Here is a 14,520-nt window from a genome sequence, read left to right as displayed (position 1 = left end):
GTTTGTGTGGCATATGCAAGGTTGCTTATCTACAATGGTAAATGTCACACTGTTTGCTTTAAAATATCGTTGGGTTAAAATTACGGGGCAGGTGCCAGCGAGGTAGGTAGTCTATCTTGGTCTTATATTTTTAGTATTTTTATTCAAATTTTATTCCGATTTATTTAAAATTTATAGCTTTACTTTTTTTCTTTACTTCTCAATTTAAAATTTCTGGTTTGGTTCCAGCTTGCTGTGTTGAAAGAAATTTACAAATTATATAACAATTATGGGTATTTCAAACTTCAGAAAGTATTTTACCTAAACATGAGTTAGGGTTAGACATATTCGAGCAGTAGTCTGTTAGAAATTTGAGAGAATTTAAATAAAGATGCTTGAAAAATATGATTGAACAAAAGAAAATTAGGATGGTTTAACTTATGAGTAGGATTTGGATGCAAACGTTCAATATCCTATTTCATCTTAATCTGATAAGTTATTTATGCTTTTAGTATGATATTTTATTTTTTATATAAAATCAAATCATGATAAGAGGAGAGAATATTAGAATTGAGATATACAAGTTAGTTTAAAATATGTTTTTAAATATTTTCTCTCCTTTATTTCTTTCATATTCTCCATTTTATTATCATTATTAGATAAACGCAAAGCTTAAGACTTATATTTCAGAAACGGATCCAACATGACACATTAATTTTTTTTTTTTTTTTGACAAATTTTAAATTTAATTCTGTTTTGAAGGAACAGGAAGGAGATATTCTAGAAAAAGGAAGGGGAGTCTTCCTAGAGGATCTAAAACTCATGACCTAAGGTCAAATATTTATTATTAAATGTGGATTTTTTTTTCATCATTTAATAAGTATCAAAGGTCTTGGTTCGAGCATTTGCGTTTACAAGTTATGAACATTTTTAAATGGTTAAGAAAATTTTGAATATATATTACCTTATAATTAGCCTAGACTATTAAAAATTATATGTATACATTGTTATTAAATGATTTACTTTGGTTTTAGAATCTAAATTCAAAGTTTTTTTTTGAAAGCCCAAGTTCAAGTTCTTTTTTTAATGGAGTAAATTCAAGCTCTTAAATGTAATATAAAACTCATTTATGAAACCCTGCTACTTTAACGTTAAATTTAAAAACGTGGTAACTCCAGACTCCAGTCAAGATGCATGGTCCATCAACACAAGGCGCTAACGTTAGTCCACACCCAACGAACAGATTAACGGAATCACTGGGCAACATCGTTCCACCTTCACAAATCCCATACCCCAACTCCGAACCTAACCTTGGTAATACTTGGTACATTTCATCACTCTCTTGTCCTTCTCTTCTTCAATGTAACTTCACAACTCATCGTCTTTCAAAAACAATTAAATTTAAAAGATGATGATGCATACTAAGTCCGATTTCCGATGTAACAAGCTCCGTCGTCTCCCAAGCGCCAATTTTACTATGACCAAAGCCCTTCCAGGGATTCCCACGATGGCGACAAATCATCCATGCAGGCAACGCCTGCTTACTTACATCACCCCTATGGAATCTCCTTCTCACCCTTCTTACAGCCGTCACTCAAGGGCCTCGTCCGCTAGACGTTTCTCAGGAACTTTAAAGAAAGGAAGGAAGAGGAACAAAAAGGGTTGGACCCAGTGTAACGTTATTGAAGAACAAGGGCAGAGGCAAGCTTAGCCGTCTCAAATGATGGAGGTGGAGTTCCAATGAAGTTGATCTTTGAAGTTTGGTCCAGAGGGAATGTAGTCGGAAAGCTAGCAAAGTCAAGGCATCGGAAAAGTATCGCTTGTTCTTTGGTTATCGGCTCCCTCGGTGGCAAGCCTCTGAAGCTTAAAAACAGTCCATGTCAATAGGAATGAGCCAAAGACCGGAGGAAATGATGGGTTTTGGGTGTTTTAAGTCATTTTAAAACTGCTAGTGATAGGTAAGTCTGGAAATAATAATTGCTAAGAAAACAGTGCAGATCAGTTTGGATTGAAATATGAAGTTTATCGTCTTGATGTAGGTAATATCTTATTGGTAGGATATTTTTGAGTCATTAAGAAGCTTGCATGTCTCCATGTATGCTTGTATACGTGTGGATGAACTACATAAATGATTTCTGAGATAACTAATACAAGTTTTGGTTGGTTCATATATATGAAATAAAAATCATAAAATCAGTAAGGCTGAATACATCTATTCAGATGCTTTGACACTCTCCTGCTGCTTGTCAATAGCACAGCTGAATACATCTATTCAGATGCTTTGACACTCTCCTGCTGCTTGTCAATAGCACAGCCACGCTCAAGTACTGTGCCACCTATCCTTTTTGGGGGCCAATACCGAAATACTGATCTTCCTATGATGTTCTTGGCTGGGAGGGGACCCCTAAATGAAACAAACACAAATAAATTAACAATGGCATAGGGGGGATTTGAAGTATCAAGGATGCACATATGTCAACCTATATGAGCATAATATCTTACCAAACGTGAGAATCATAGCTATTATTACGATTGTCACCCATCACAAAGACAGAATTTTCAGGTACTTGCTGCAGCATGAATAGCAAGTACACAATCAGGAACAGATGACACAAATTTACAAATAAGCAAAACTATAAGTTTGCACAACTTGTGAACTATTTTCGCCTTTAGTTATGGATACGTACAATTGGTGTCATTTCATAGGAAGGTGCTTCGTAGACGAACTCTTCATTTCGTACAACCCCATTAACAATTAGCTTTCCATTATGAACCTGCATCAGAACAAAGTTTAATATTTCATTCTAATGAAATCAAAGAGATGGTAACACATCAAAGCCAAGAAAAATAAAACATAGGGGAATTGTGAAAGAATGGCCTATATTACTCAGACCCGGGTGTGAGTGTCAAACGCAAGTATGTTCAAGATTTTCATGTATTTGGAGGGTTCTTCGAGGATCGGATTTCCACACCCATGTCCAAATATGCATGACACGGGTACTTCAATATTAACTGAAGGGTTAGAGCAACATAGGGAGTGGCACCTTACATGTAACTATGAAAGAAAATAAGACATGTGTGCATAGTAAGTGGGAGGTCAACAGAAACGACTTAGATAATTTGCAAAAATATCCATTTACTCAACATCTCTGTTGGCTTTAATGATTCAACATCACATCATGCAACTTGAACACGTAGTAATAATTTTCTCAATACAGTGAGAAACATATACAACCAGCTTGTCATAAGGTGAAATATGAATACTCGGAAATCATCAGAATATCCCTACCTCCACAGTATCACCTTCCTTAGCTACTATCCGTTTAATGAAGACATCTTCATCAGTGTATCCTACTTCCTGAAGAACTGGCGGGCTTTTGAATATGACAATATCGTTAGCACATGGTTTCCTAAAGTGGTACGAAACCTGACAATTTCAATTTTAAAATGTCATACATACATAATAATTAAACAACACGTTTATTTGATGCATGTCTAAAACAAAATAAGATTTTATGTTCATATCACATCCTTCTTTAATCAGGGAACGATTCTTGGTAAATCCTGTGCAAACGCATCCTTCCAGCCACAGTTTATAAGGCTAAAACTGACTAACATATCATAGTATTTCTATTTAGTCTTTTAGGCTCAAGAGATCATTTCAGTATTCACTTTCAGATTTCAGCATTACTAGGAACAATCATCAAACGAAAAGCATACCAGCATGTTCTTACAACAATCTAAACCAAAAACTACAAGATTTTTTTTCTTAAATCACTTGATCTCCCAAAGCACACATTCTACTTACTAAATAATATATGCATGTACACCTTAACATTGATGTTTCAAACTATTTACCAAATATGAAGTTTTTACCATAAAACTTTACGAATTAAAACGCCATTCCTTATCCTCAATAAAACATAAAAATAAACCCAACCATCAAACAATCAATAGCATGGAATCAATTTTTCCGCTAGAAACCTTTGTGCCAATTAACTATCAAACAAACAATAACTACCTTCTCAGCAACAATTCGATCCCCAACATCAAAGGTAGGATACATCGACAGCGAAGGAATGTACCTCGGCTCAGCCACGAATGCTCGGAAAGCAAGCGATATTACCACAGCAGCAATAACCGTTTTTGCATCATCAGGAGTGACATTCAACCATTCTGGCACTGACCCACTTTTCATCTCTACCTCTCCATCGTCTCCATCTCCGCCGCCGCCTCCGCCTCCATCAGAGTCCACCACTTTTTCGGTGTCCTCGGATTCTTTAACCCCATATCGCTTAAGTACTTGAAATTGATTCCTTGGACCTAAAGTTGTCGCATTTTCTATCTTGAACACCAAAAGGTTTGGAATTTTAGCGGGAAATGTGGAATGGGGATGGATTGAAAGGTGGGATTTTGAAGTTTGGTGAAGATTGAGGACTGTGCAATTAGGGATTTTGAGGGATTTGAAGTTGGGAATGGGGGTGAAATTATAGCTTTTGATGGGTTTGGAAAATTGGGTTGAGTTGGGATTAGTATTTTGAGAAGAAAGCAATGAAGGCAAAGAGTGTAGAGATATCACCATCTCTACTCAAAGAAGGTGAGAAAATTTTTGTTGAGGACTGAAATCTAAGAGTATAATTTCTTTTTTCGTTTATTTTGGTTGAAAAGAAAAGATTCATAATTCGTTTATAATAAAAGATAATTATTTTCAACCACACTCAGCTCAGCCACGAATGCTCGAAAGCAAGCGATATTACCACAGCAGCAATAACCGTTTTTGCATCATCAGGAGTGACATTCAACCATTCTGGCACTGACCCACTTTTCATCTCTACCTCTCCATCGTCTCCATCTCCGCCGCCGCCTCCGCCTCCATCAGAGTCCACCACTTTTTCGGTGTCCTCGGATTCTTTAACCCCATATCGCTTAAGTACTTGAAATTGATTCCTTGGACCTAAAGTTGTCGCATTTTCTATCTTGAACACCAAAAGGTTTGGAATTTTAGCGGGAAATGTGGAATGTGGATGGATTGAAAGGTGGGCTTTTGAAGTTTGGTGAAGATTGAGGACTGTGCAATTAGGATTTTGAGGGATTTGAAGTTGGAATGGGGGTGAATTATAGCTTTTGATGGTTTGGAAATTGGGTTGAGTTGGGATTAGTATTTTGAGAAGAAAGCAATGAAGGCAAGAGTGTAGAGATATCACCATCTCTACTCAAGAAGTGAGAAAATTTTTTGTTGAGGACTGAAATCTAAGAGTAATTTCTTTTTTCGTTTATTTTGGTTGAAAGGAAAAGATTCATAATTCGTTTATAATAAAAGATAATTATTTTCAACCACACTCAAATTTAATTTTTTAAAATTAAAATCATTAAACATTAAATGTTATTATAATAATCTCATACGATCAAGTTTAGTTTGAAACGAGATGTTTATGATTATTTTTATATTTCAAATAGATTTTTAGACTAAAATCACTTCTATATATATTCTCAAACGGTCCTCTAACATCAATGCAAAGGTTGAAGGTAAATCAGTATTTTATTATGTTGATTGAAAAAGTTAAACGCACATTCTATATTTCAATTATCTAATAATACTAATGAAAAATCTTTAGACAATGTTTTATTTAAATATTCTCGCTCAACATAATATTATTATCGTTAAATGTGAGGATGGCGATGAATGAAACCAGACAATTTTCTTCATGTTTTGATTTTTCTTTTTTTCTTATCTTCTATCTATCACTTTCCTCTATTTCTACCCTTCTTTTATCTCGTTATCCTTTTTAATTTCTGCTAACATAAAATGTTGAGGATATGGAAATGGTACGAGAGCTACTTATCTCTTCATCCATTGAAAACAAAGGCCATCAGCTCAGGTTTCCTATAGGGGAATTGGTCATGTTAGGGCTCAATACATCACCTCGGCTACCGCAAAGAAACGACGCCTTAAATTTAAAGTAAGCACCTTTTAATTTCCAATTCCCTGCAACCCCCTCCTTATCTATTCTCACATTTTTTTCAACTTGTTTTCCTCTTATCTAAGCTATTGAAAATCTGGGTTTTTGTTATATTTATGTTGTCCTCTGTTGATTCTTGCAATCCTCAAAGATGGTTTTGGTTTGGGATCATTTCCACTGAATATCATTTTCTTTTGTTCTACATGTTCCTTATTGATTTGATTGAATGTTTATGGTTGGTAAATGGTAATGTTCAAGAAAGAATTTAAAGGTTCCATTTTTAAGTGGTAACGTGAATTGTATCCGTAATGTTTCAATTGGTAGAATGCAGAGTTAGGAAGTAAAATCGATTGGAAAAGGGTAGCTGTCACTAGTATGTTTGGAATCGGCTTTGTTGAACCATTTGGACACTACTGGTTCGTGTTGCTTTTCACTTGTCTTCTTATAGGCCACTTTCTCAATTAGACCACGTTCAAATTTATATTGCATTGCTTACAACCTCTGTTCTGCTCCATTTAGGTATGAAGGGTTGGAAAGATTTATAAAGACGAAGATTCAACTACTACCAAAGACGACTAAGTTTGACGCTGGAAAAGTAGCTATCGATAGTGTTATCTTTACCCCCTTTGACTTGCTGTTATTTTCTCTTATATGGGGCTCTCCACAGGTAAAAGCGTTCCTCAAGTGAAGAGAGATTTTCTCCCAGCCTTGATCTTGGAGGGCAGTATATGGCCGGTTGTTCAGACTGCAAATTTCCGATACGTTCCTGTGAGATATCAACTTCATTATGTTAACATCTTCTGCTTGCTAGAGTGTGCCCTTTGGTCATGGATCCAACAACAGGATGATGCTCCATGGAAACAACGGCTCGGGGGAGGCCAACGCAGATGGTGATATTTCTGCCCCATTTTTGTGTTTCCATTGATTTCTCTGAACTCATTATCAAGTGTGCCACCCAATAGCCTTGTCCCGGCAGAAAGAATTAAATGAAACCCCTAAAATGTCAACCAGCGCTTTAGATGTTAAAGTTTCTACAATCATTCAACCAAAACTTGTAGACACTAACCAATTACATATATGTACAGTCGCATCAAAATTCATATGATAAATTGTTTGTTTAGTTTCGCTTGGTACTGAAAAGAAAAAGCAGTCCTCCAAGAGTCGCAAGCATATAGAAATTTACAAACCTGGTGAGCTTTAAATTACCATGACTAAAGAAAGGAACTGTGTCCTCCTCCAAGAGGTACCCTTGGCTTGAATACAGCCGATGCCATCATGAAAGGGCATTGTTTAAAGCCAATGCTCCGAAATAATATAAATAAGAAAGAATTGCTAGGAATAAGAAAGATTCTCATAAACACCCCACCCATCTAAAAGAAAAGGAAGAGTTCAACATACAGGGATACTTAGTATCCGTCCGTGGTCATTGATCAGTACAGGGATGCTTTTTCTTGCAGCAAATGGGGTTGATTTCAGTGATTTAAGAGCCTACAGGGATACTTAGTATCCGTCCGTGGTCATTGATCAGTACAGGGATGCTTTTTCTTGCAGCAAATGGGGTTGATTTCAGTGATTTAAGAGCCAAGTTTGCTGACAACCTTGAATAATCTGAGCATGTTATCCGTTAATGGAAGTCTTGTCGATTCAAAATTATCTAAATGTGGCCGTTTTGACAACTTGGCTCGGTAGAGCCAATCAGCATCAACCATGGTACGCACCTTGACTACCATGTCATCCCTGTTTAAGCAATAGCAATGACTGTGCTGACCAGGGTTTTAAAAAACGGTCCGCGACTTCTATTTCGGCCATGATATAGCGGTTTTTCCGCTGTCCGAGTTACCCGCGACGGCCGCAATAGCGTCCGCGACGACCTCAATAACGCCCGCGACGGCCGCAATCACGGTAAATCCAAAATAACCGAAAATGCGACCGCGATTTGAAACCCTGGTGCTGACTTTCCCCTTGCAAATATGGCAGAGAATAAGATTCATGAGGAAACACATCGCTACCAATTTCATGGCTTAGTTTCCATGAGATGATGAAACGGTTCATGAAGTAGCATTTTTGCCCAGGGAAGAACGGTTCACTAAGAAATGAATTAACATGTTCAGTCTCCTGTTTCAACTCACACCTAGATGCAACTTCATCATCAGTTTTGGGCTTAAAGTGTTTGACTTCCTCCCTTTGAAATAAAATGATGTTTCTATAAGTTGATTCACTGATAATAACTAATCTCAAGGCTTCATCTAGAACAAATTCACACCCCGCGTCCGAAAAATGTGCTTGTGATGCATCAGGGACCAGCTTATTAGAATATGATTTTCCCTTTGCAATAACTTGTTCCAACTCGTTTGAAAAACAATGCTTCTCTTCTTCAACAGAAAATGAGTGAAATAGTTCAGCATTTGAAGGAAGAGGACAATTGACAGAGCAGCAGACCAGAGCTTTGGCACCGTTAGACCCAGGAGCCGGACAATGTAGCAACCAGCAGCTGTATAAAAATTGTCCAAAGTAACGATAAAGAAATTTGGACTTGCAACAAAGAAAAGCTAAATAATTGCAAGCTACAAGTTCGGTTTAAGTAATTTACCTTGCATGGGATGGTACGGATGTATTGCAAAAGCAGTACCTGCAAAACCAATGTAACAAATTTAGAGAGGCATATGTCATCAATTTTTGATGGATCAAATGCCTTCAAATCCATAAGTGCATAACCTGGCTGCAAAAATGATCATAAAAATGAATTAGCTTGCAGTTTATACTAAAGCTAGATTAAAGTAAGAACAAAAACCATCTTCTAAACATCAAAGAATGCTTACATCCATTACAGTATCAGTCTGCTTTATTAAATTGCTACAGATTTGATCAACAAAGATGCGTGTTTTTCGACAGGCAGAAATAACAGCTTGTAGTTCAGACTTATAGGTACCTAGAAAACAGAGCCATTAATTCCAAATTATAAAGTCCAAAGTATTATTGCTCTCCAGGAAGAGTGCAAATGTATTGTATTAATACAAAGGCTTTGACGATGCGGATCATATATAACCTCAAGCTTTGGTAACATAGCAGCAAGATCAATGAGGGAAACCATTGTATATAACAGTAAGTTAAAAAGTTGAAGCTACAAGACTGTTGTGATTTGCGAATGATAACAGCATCAAAACGACCAAAACTGTCCAATCTATCAGTACTCACCTGATAACAGATTTTCTAATGACATCTGAATCCTATTCCGAGCAAATAAAGGACTTCGATTTGTTGGATCTTCAACCCAATCCCGGTTACTCCCTTGACATATCTATCAAAATGAAAACAAGGACCCATTTAAAGCTTATAAGAATACTATTAAATTAAAAAATTAAAACAGTAATTAAATAACTGAAAATTGGGTAGAGGCATGAATCAATCACATTTTTTGCTATATTCTTCACACGAACCTTATACATGTCTTCTTTTGAAAATTCAAGTAAAGGTCGCACTAGAAGGATGCTGTGATTTATCCAATCTTTATTAAAAAAACTTGTATGTGATGAGAACAATTGGGATGTGAATGTCATGCCGGCCAAGGACCCCACTATCACGAGATGATCTAAGAATAAATAACTCAGCCTGCATTGTGGAAGAAGAAGACTACATTTAGTTGCTGCTTCCATGTTCGTATTTCAATCGATTCAGCAGGAAACTTCACGAAAAACAATTAATCCTTACTTTTCCGTAAATCAAATTAAAATGGAGCGTTTTTGTACTTAAAGAACAAATATCTAAGGCTTAATATAACTTTTTTCAATCTTCGAGTCACAGATGTGCAAACAGCTTGAAGAACAATAATGTTGATAAAAACCTGGTCATCTGCATGATGTGCAACTAGTAAAACACTATCAGCTCCAGCCGCCTTGATCTCAGCCATTGGATCTGGACCCATCCAATGGTCCAGATCACCCAAGGGTATCTATTGTTGTTGCTATTGTCGCCAATCGCCTCTGACGTCGCCATTTCTGCCCGATGTCACAAATCAATCAAAGAAAGAAAAGCAATCAGAGAAGAAAATCACATAAAAAATATATTTGAACAAAAGGGATATCCCGAGGAAAATCAAGGGCTATCAATCCACCGCACAAGTCATCAAAAGCCATCACAGACCAACAAATAAAAACATAGGGGAAGCAACACACAAGGGGGACATGGGGGAGAGAGAGAGCGTTCGAAGAAAAAAAGGAGGAGATCGTATTCGATTATAAAAAAGGAATAAACCAGAGAGAAAATCAACCTATTCGAACGAAAAAAACCAAATTAAAAAGAGAGAAAGAGAGAAGCATACCTCAGTTCAAAGCAAGTCCAAGGGTCGTCGGATCTCTACGTTTTCGAAAGGTAAAACTTAGATCTAGGGGTTTAGAGGAGTTTTGTGTTACGGGGAGTTAGGATACGGGTTAAGGGTGAGGAGAGGCGTCTTTCGGGGGTAGTTGTCTCTCTCCAGCCACCGTGAGCACCTTCGCCGCCGACGGCATCTCTCTTCCCCGATGAGAGAGTTGAGAGAGTTTTGAAGACTCTCTCTCTCTGTTTTATGAAGTAAAGAAAATGAGGGAAATGAGAAAGGAAAGCCTGATTTCAGGCTTATATATCCCCACGAAACGACGTAGTTTTGATGGGGACCAGTTGATAGTTTTTTGTGCGTGGGTAAATCCCACTTTGGGTCCCTCTGACTTTGTAATTTCATATTTCAGCCATTTAATGAAGTTTTACTTTATTTGGTTTCGAGCACTTATATTTCAAAATTTATGTTTTAGTCATGTTCTTACATATTATGTTATTCTTGTTAATGTTTGATTTTGGTCATGATATTTGCAAATCTTCTATTTTAGTCACTGTTTTACATTTGGTTTAATTATTGTTCGACCTTTTATGTTTATGGTTTATTTTCATTTCAGTCATTAATATTATTTATGGGTTATTTTCATTTCGAGAATATGTATTGTTTAATATTTTTGTTCTTGGTTCTGATTTGTTTATATTTATTGTTCAGCCCTTTCAGATTTATGTTAATACTATTTTGGTCCCTTAAAATCATCAAATGTGATTATTTATGTCGGTTATGTTTAGAGCTGTAATTTTTATTTTATTTTATTCTAGTCCTTCATGTATATGTATATTTCATATATTACAGCTCTATGTATTATTTTAAATGGATGTTATTAGCTCTGTGTGTTGCGAATATTTTATTTTGTAGATTTCAAATTGTATTTGTTTTCAGCGTTTTTCATTATCTATCGATATGTTATTCGAATATTTTCAAGAACCTTTATTTGTAGAATGAGTGTGGAAAGCATCACTTGGTTGAAGTGATGCGATCCGACACGACATTTTATTGAAATGGGAACTTGAAATAAATCTAGTTTATTTTACAATTAAATTAAATTTTTTATCAAATAATGCAATGCATTTTTCTTTAAATGGCAATTTATGTTATTTTATGCAAATTTCGATTTTTAGTTTATATTCGATACACATTTTTTTATCGATGAGGGAATCTTCTTTACAGATAAGAAATAGGCGAGATAGTTTTCCCGATGGAGGATTGCTAATCTCGAGATTTCTTTTCAAGGTAAAGAATTTTCTCTAACCAATCGATTTGGAGCAAATTAATTAAAATTTAATAAATGGATCACATTCTAACTATATATTTGATTCACAATTTCCACCATTTACGACAACGTGTAAATGATTAAGTACCAATTTTGGGCGTTGCGGGGGTGCTTACCCTTCCACACACGTAATCGACCCCTGGACCTATTAAATCGATCTTTGGTAAACGCAGACCAATTTTTGTCTTAAAAATGATTTCTCTTGAAATTATTTTAAAAGACGTTTTTAGGTATTCGACCTACCTAACCAAAAGGTCGATGTCGACTCCTATTCAATTTAATTCAAATCAATTAAAAATCACCAATTTTTCAAATAAAAAGTCATAATGTTTTAAAAAAACGGTTTTGATAACATGGTAACTCTGGTGGGGACTTTTTTTAGAGAGTCAGGTTGTAAGCCGCTTACATATTGTCGTTGTAGTGGAAATTATGGGTTTACGTCTATAGTTAGCTTATGATCTATCTATTAAAGTTTTTCATTTCTTCATTTTTAATCGTGATACTAATATCTTAATATTTGTTTTCAGCAGTGTTCAAGTTTCTATTGAGAGTTTTATTTTTTTACTTTTGAGTAAAAGGTTTGTACGTTCTTCCTCACACACATCACGTGCATTTGCATGACATAAGCTCTAGACCCGGCTTCGTTCCAAGTAAGTCGATGTGAATGCTTTACTCTCGTAAGAATTTATTTTTCGTATGAGTTTTAGCAAATAACCTCTGGGATACACATGTCTTATATCCTCGTAGGAATTTATTCCTCGTATTGGTATAAGAAAGTGAATCCCCTTGAATTGAACTCGATCCATTTACGCCTGTAATGGGTTAGGATTGAGCGTTTGACAGCCCAAGAGGTCGACATCAAGGACGATTTGATTACCCTTTCCTCATAGTGCCAAAACTATGCATATAGTGAACTATAGAAAGGTCACCCTAAGTATAGTCATACCGAACCTCTATCCGTCAGTTTGTGCCAAAATAGGTGTACACGAAGGAGGAACGACTCTAAACCTTTACCTTTTACTTTAAGTTCCTAGAATATATTTATTCTTTTCGAATAAATGCATGAGAACAAGATATCATGCGGTTAGGATCATTTTCTTGAAATAAATCATTTGGGTAGGATTATTATCTGATTAAAGCATGCTTGGGTAGATAACATGATCGGGTAGGTGTTGTATTTATTTTTATATAGCATCTTTTAATTATATTTATTATATTTCCCAGAGTAACTTATTTATTTTCTTTTGTTTGTGTCATTTTTCATCATTTTGCATTGCATTTCATCAAAATAACATAATGAGAAAGTGTTGATCTGCAAGGGGATATTCAAGAGAAAATTCTCACAAGAAAAGGTAAAAGTTTTCAATCAAGCAGTCACGTACACAGACATGCATCGAAGGCTAAAAGAAGTTCAGAGAGTCCAAGAATGAGACTTGCTCGAAGATTGTAAAACATTTGAGATTGAAATAATGATCCACTAATCAGAGGAGTAATCTAGCAGTAGAGCCTTATTCACGATCATTTTATCGTTAGTCATCAAGGAGCGACGCACTGACTTCAGCACCAACGGAGCATTAACGGAGTTAGGTTACAAAATGCTTGAGGGACATTATTTTCAAGGAAAAAGATCCGAGACGAAGCAGTGATCCACTTCAGACTCAACATCTAAGTGAAAACATGTTTGTAAAATGGACTATCTTATAATGTGAAGGCATTTATCTCTAGTGAAAATTATTTTTATGATTTCATCATTGGGATCAACACTTTTTGCATCTGTATTTGCATATTTGCATTCTGCATAACATTCATTTAGGCATTTCTACATGCATTAATCATGAATACATGGGTTTATCTTGGGAGGACTCTGAGGAAGTGTTTCTAAATGTGCAACTTCATTCACACAGTACGAAGAATGGAAGCAAGAAAGAACCGAAAGAGAATTTGCGAATGATGCAAATGGATTGGGAAGCTAAAATAGAGTAAGCGCAAAAGGTCACCGTGGATCATATCTTACAAAACCAGGACAACCTAATCGACCAAATTGTAGCAAAACTTACTGAGTTCAATCAAGAAAGAGGCAAAGAGAAAATTTCCTCGACCAGAGAAACCTTTGAATGTGTGATGGCCCATGCTATTCCACAAAGACTCATTTCGCCCGATAGGCTTCCAAGCCACCAAGTAGGCTTATCCACCACAAAAACTCAAGCAACCGTGTTAGATCCTCAGTATAATCCTACTGATCACAACATGTCAAATCCTGATAAAATGGAAAAAGCCAAGAATGAGATTCTGGAGAATTTGAAAAAGTGGTGTAGAGAAACATTCAAGGGAATGAGAGGACAAAGCTTTCACAATGAAATGGATGCAACATAACTTGTCTTAGTTCCTGACTTGGTGCTCCCACCCAAATTCAAGATGCTCGAATTTGAAAAGTACAATGGAACCAGTTGCCCTAATGGCCATCTCACGATGTTTATTCGAATGATGACTGGATACACCAACAATGATCAGATGTTGATCAATTGCTTTCAGGATAGTTTGACTGGACCCACTTCTAAGTGGTATAATCAATTGAGTCGTACTCAAATCCGCTCTTGGAAGGATTTGGCTCGTGCTTTTTTGCGTCAATATAAGCACATGGCTGATATGACCTGATCGAACAACACTACTATAATCACCATTTTTATAACCCCAAACCCAAAAACACCAAATCCAGTAGATCCGACCCAGGACACGACCCTGCTCCTACGAATACCTTACCTTTGTCTATACCATCTCTTACTTGCTACATCACTCCAAGCCATCCTTGTTGTTGTGCTCTTACTCATGCCCTACTCTAGTCACAATTCCTTGTCAGTCCCCAAGTCATACCATACCTCTCTACCACTAACAAGGTTGCCCACTCCTCCAACTGATATCATCACCGAACAGGTCAAGCAAAG

General features: G+C 36.3%; 3 protein-coding genes and 1 pseudogene across 4 annotated transcripts; 1 reads left to right on the top strand and 3 right to left on the bottom strand.

Moving 5' to 3' along the window:
* Positions 1-2,241: 2,241 nt before the first annotated feature.
* LOC120123346 (chloroplast processing peptidase-like) lies at positions 2,242-4,621 on the bottom strand. Its single transcript, XM_039142266.1, has 5 exons — positions 4,001-4,621; positions 3,269-3,406; positions 2,667-2,753; positions 2,482-2,549; positions 2,242-2,383 (listed from the first exon to the last, which is right to left on the bottom strand). Exons 1-5 carry the CDS (start codon positions 4,559-4,561, stop codon positions 2,248-2,250), a joined length of 990 nt encoding a protein of 329 aa, XP_038998197.1. The 5' UTR covers positions 4,562-4,621; the 3' UTR covers positions 2,242-2,247.
* A 76-nt stretch (positions 4,622-4,697) lies between these two features.
* Positions 4,698-5,186, bottom strand: LOC120123366. Its single transcript, XM_039142278.1, has one exon. The coding sequence runs from the start codon at positions 5,184-5,186 to the stop codon at positions 4,698-4,700; it is 489 nt and encodes a 162-aa protein (XP_038998209.1).
* Positions 5,187-5,785: 599 nt separating this feature from the next.
* LOC120123359 lies at positions 5,786-6,944 on the top strand (annotated as a pseudogene).
* Positions 6,945-7,440: 496 nt separating this feature from the next.
* On the bottom strand, positions 7,441-10,509 carry LOC120123357 (tRNA(Ile)-lysidine synthase-like). Of its 2 annotated transcripts, XM_039142272.1 has the most exons (8): positions 10,258-10,509; positions 9,781-9,934; positions 9,377-9,548; positions 9,135-9,237; positions 8,759-8,868; positions 8,655-8,658; positions 8,530-8,568; positions 7,441-8,430 (listed from the first exon to the last, which is right to left on the bottom strand). In XM_039142272.1, the coding sequence occupies exons 2-8, from the start codon at positions 9,792-9,794 to the stop codon at positions 8,186-8,188; spliced, it is 687 nt and encodes a 228-aa protein (XP_038998203.1). In that variant the 5' UTR covers positions 9,795-9,934; positions 10,258-10,509; the 3' UTR covers positions 7,441-8,185. The 2 variants fall into 2 exon arrangements, with proteins under 2 accessions (XP_038998203.1, XP_038998204.1); XM_039142273.1 differs by lacking the exon at positions 8,655-8,658 and having other exon boundaries at positions 8,246-8,430.
* Between the last annotated feature and the right edge of the window lie 4,011 nt (positions 10,510-14,520).

Source organism: Hibiscus syriacus, unplaced genomic scaffold, assembly GCF_006381635.1.
Source record: "Hibiscus syriacus cultivar Baekdansim isolate YM2019G1 unplaced genomic scaffold, ASM638163v2 tig00110392_pilon, whole genome shotgun sequence".
NCBI lineage: Eukaryota > Viridiplantae > Streptophyta > Magnoliopsida > Malvales > Malvaceae > Hibiscus > Hibiscus syriacus.
Note: the sequence above shows the minus strand (reverse complement) of the source record. Positions and strands in the feature narration are given on the sequence as shown.

Bases quoted from the DNA above. Each gene is read 5' to 3' on its own strand.
- LOC120123346 (XM_039142266.1), bottom strand. From the start codon at position 4,561: ATGGTGATATCTCTACACTCTTTGCCTTCATTGCTTTCTTCTCAAAAT. The intron at 2,754-3,268 runs GTAGGGATATTC...GTTCTGATGCAG, and splicing joins AGGAAGGTGATACTGTGGAG to GTTCATAATGGAAAGCTAAT. The intron at 2,550-2,666 runs GTACGTATCCAT...TTCATGCTGCAG, and splicing joins CCTATGAAATGACACCAATT to CAAGTACCTGAAAATTCTGT.
- LOC120123357 (XM_039142272.1), bottom strand. The intron at 9,238-9,376 runs GTTCGTGTGAAG...TCATTTTGATAG, and splicing joins CAAAAGAAGACATGTATAAG to ATATGTCAAGGGAGTAACCG. The intron at 8,869-9,134 runs GTGAGTACTGAT...TCTGTTTTCTAG, and splicing joins ATTAGAAAATCTGTTATCAG to GTACCTATAAGTCTGAACTA.
- LOC120123366 (XM_039142278.1), bottom strand. From the start codon at position 5,186: ATGGTGATATCTCTACACTCTTGCCTTCATTGCTTTCTTCTCAAAATA.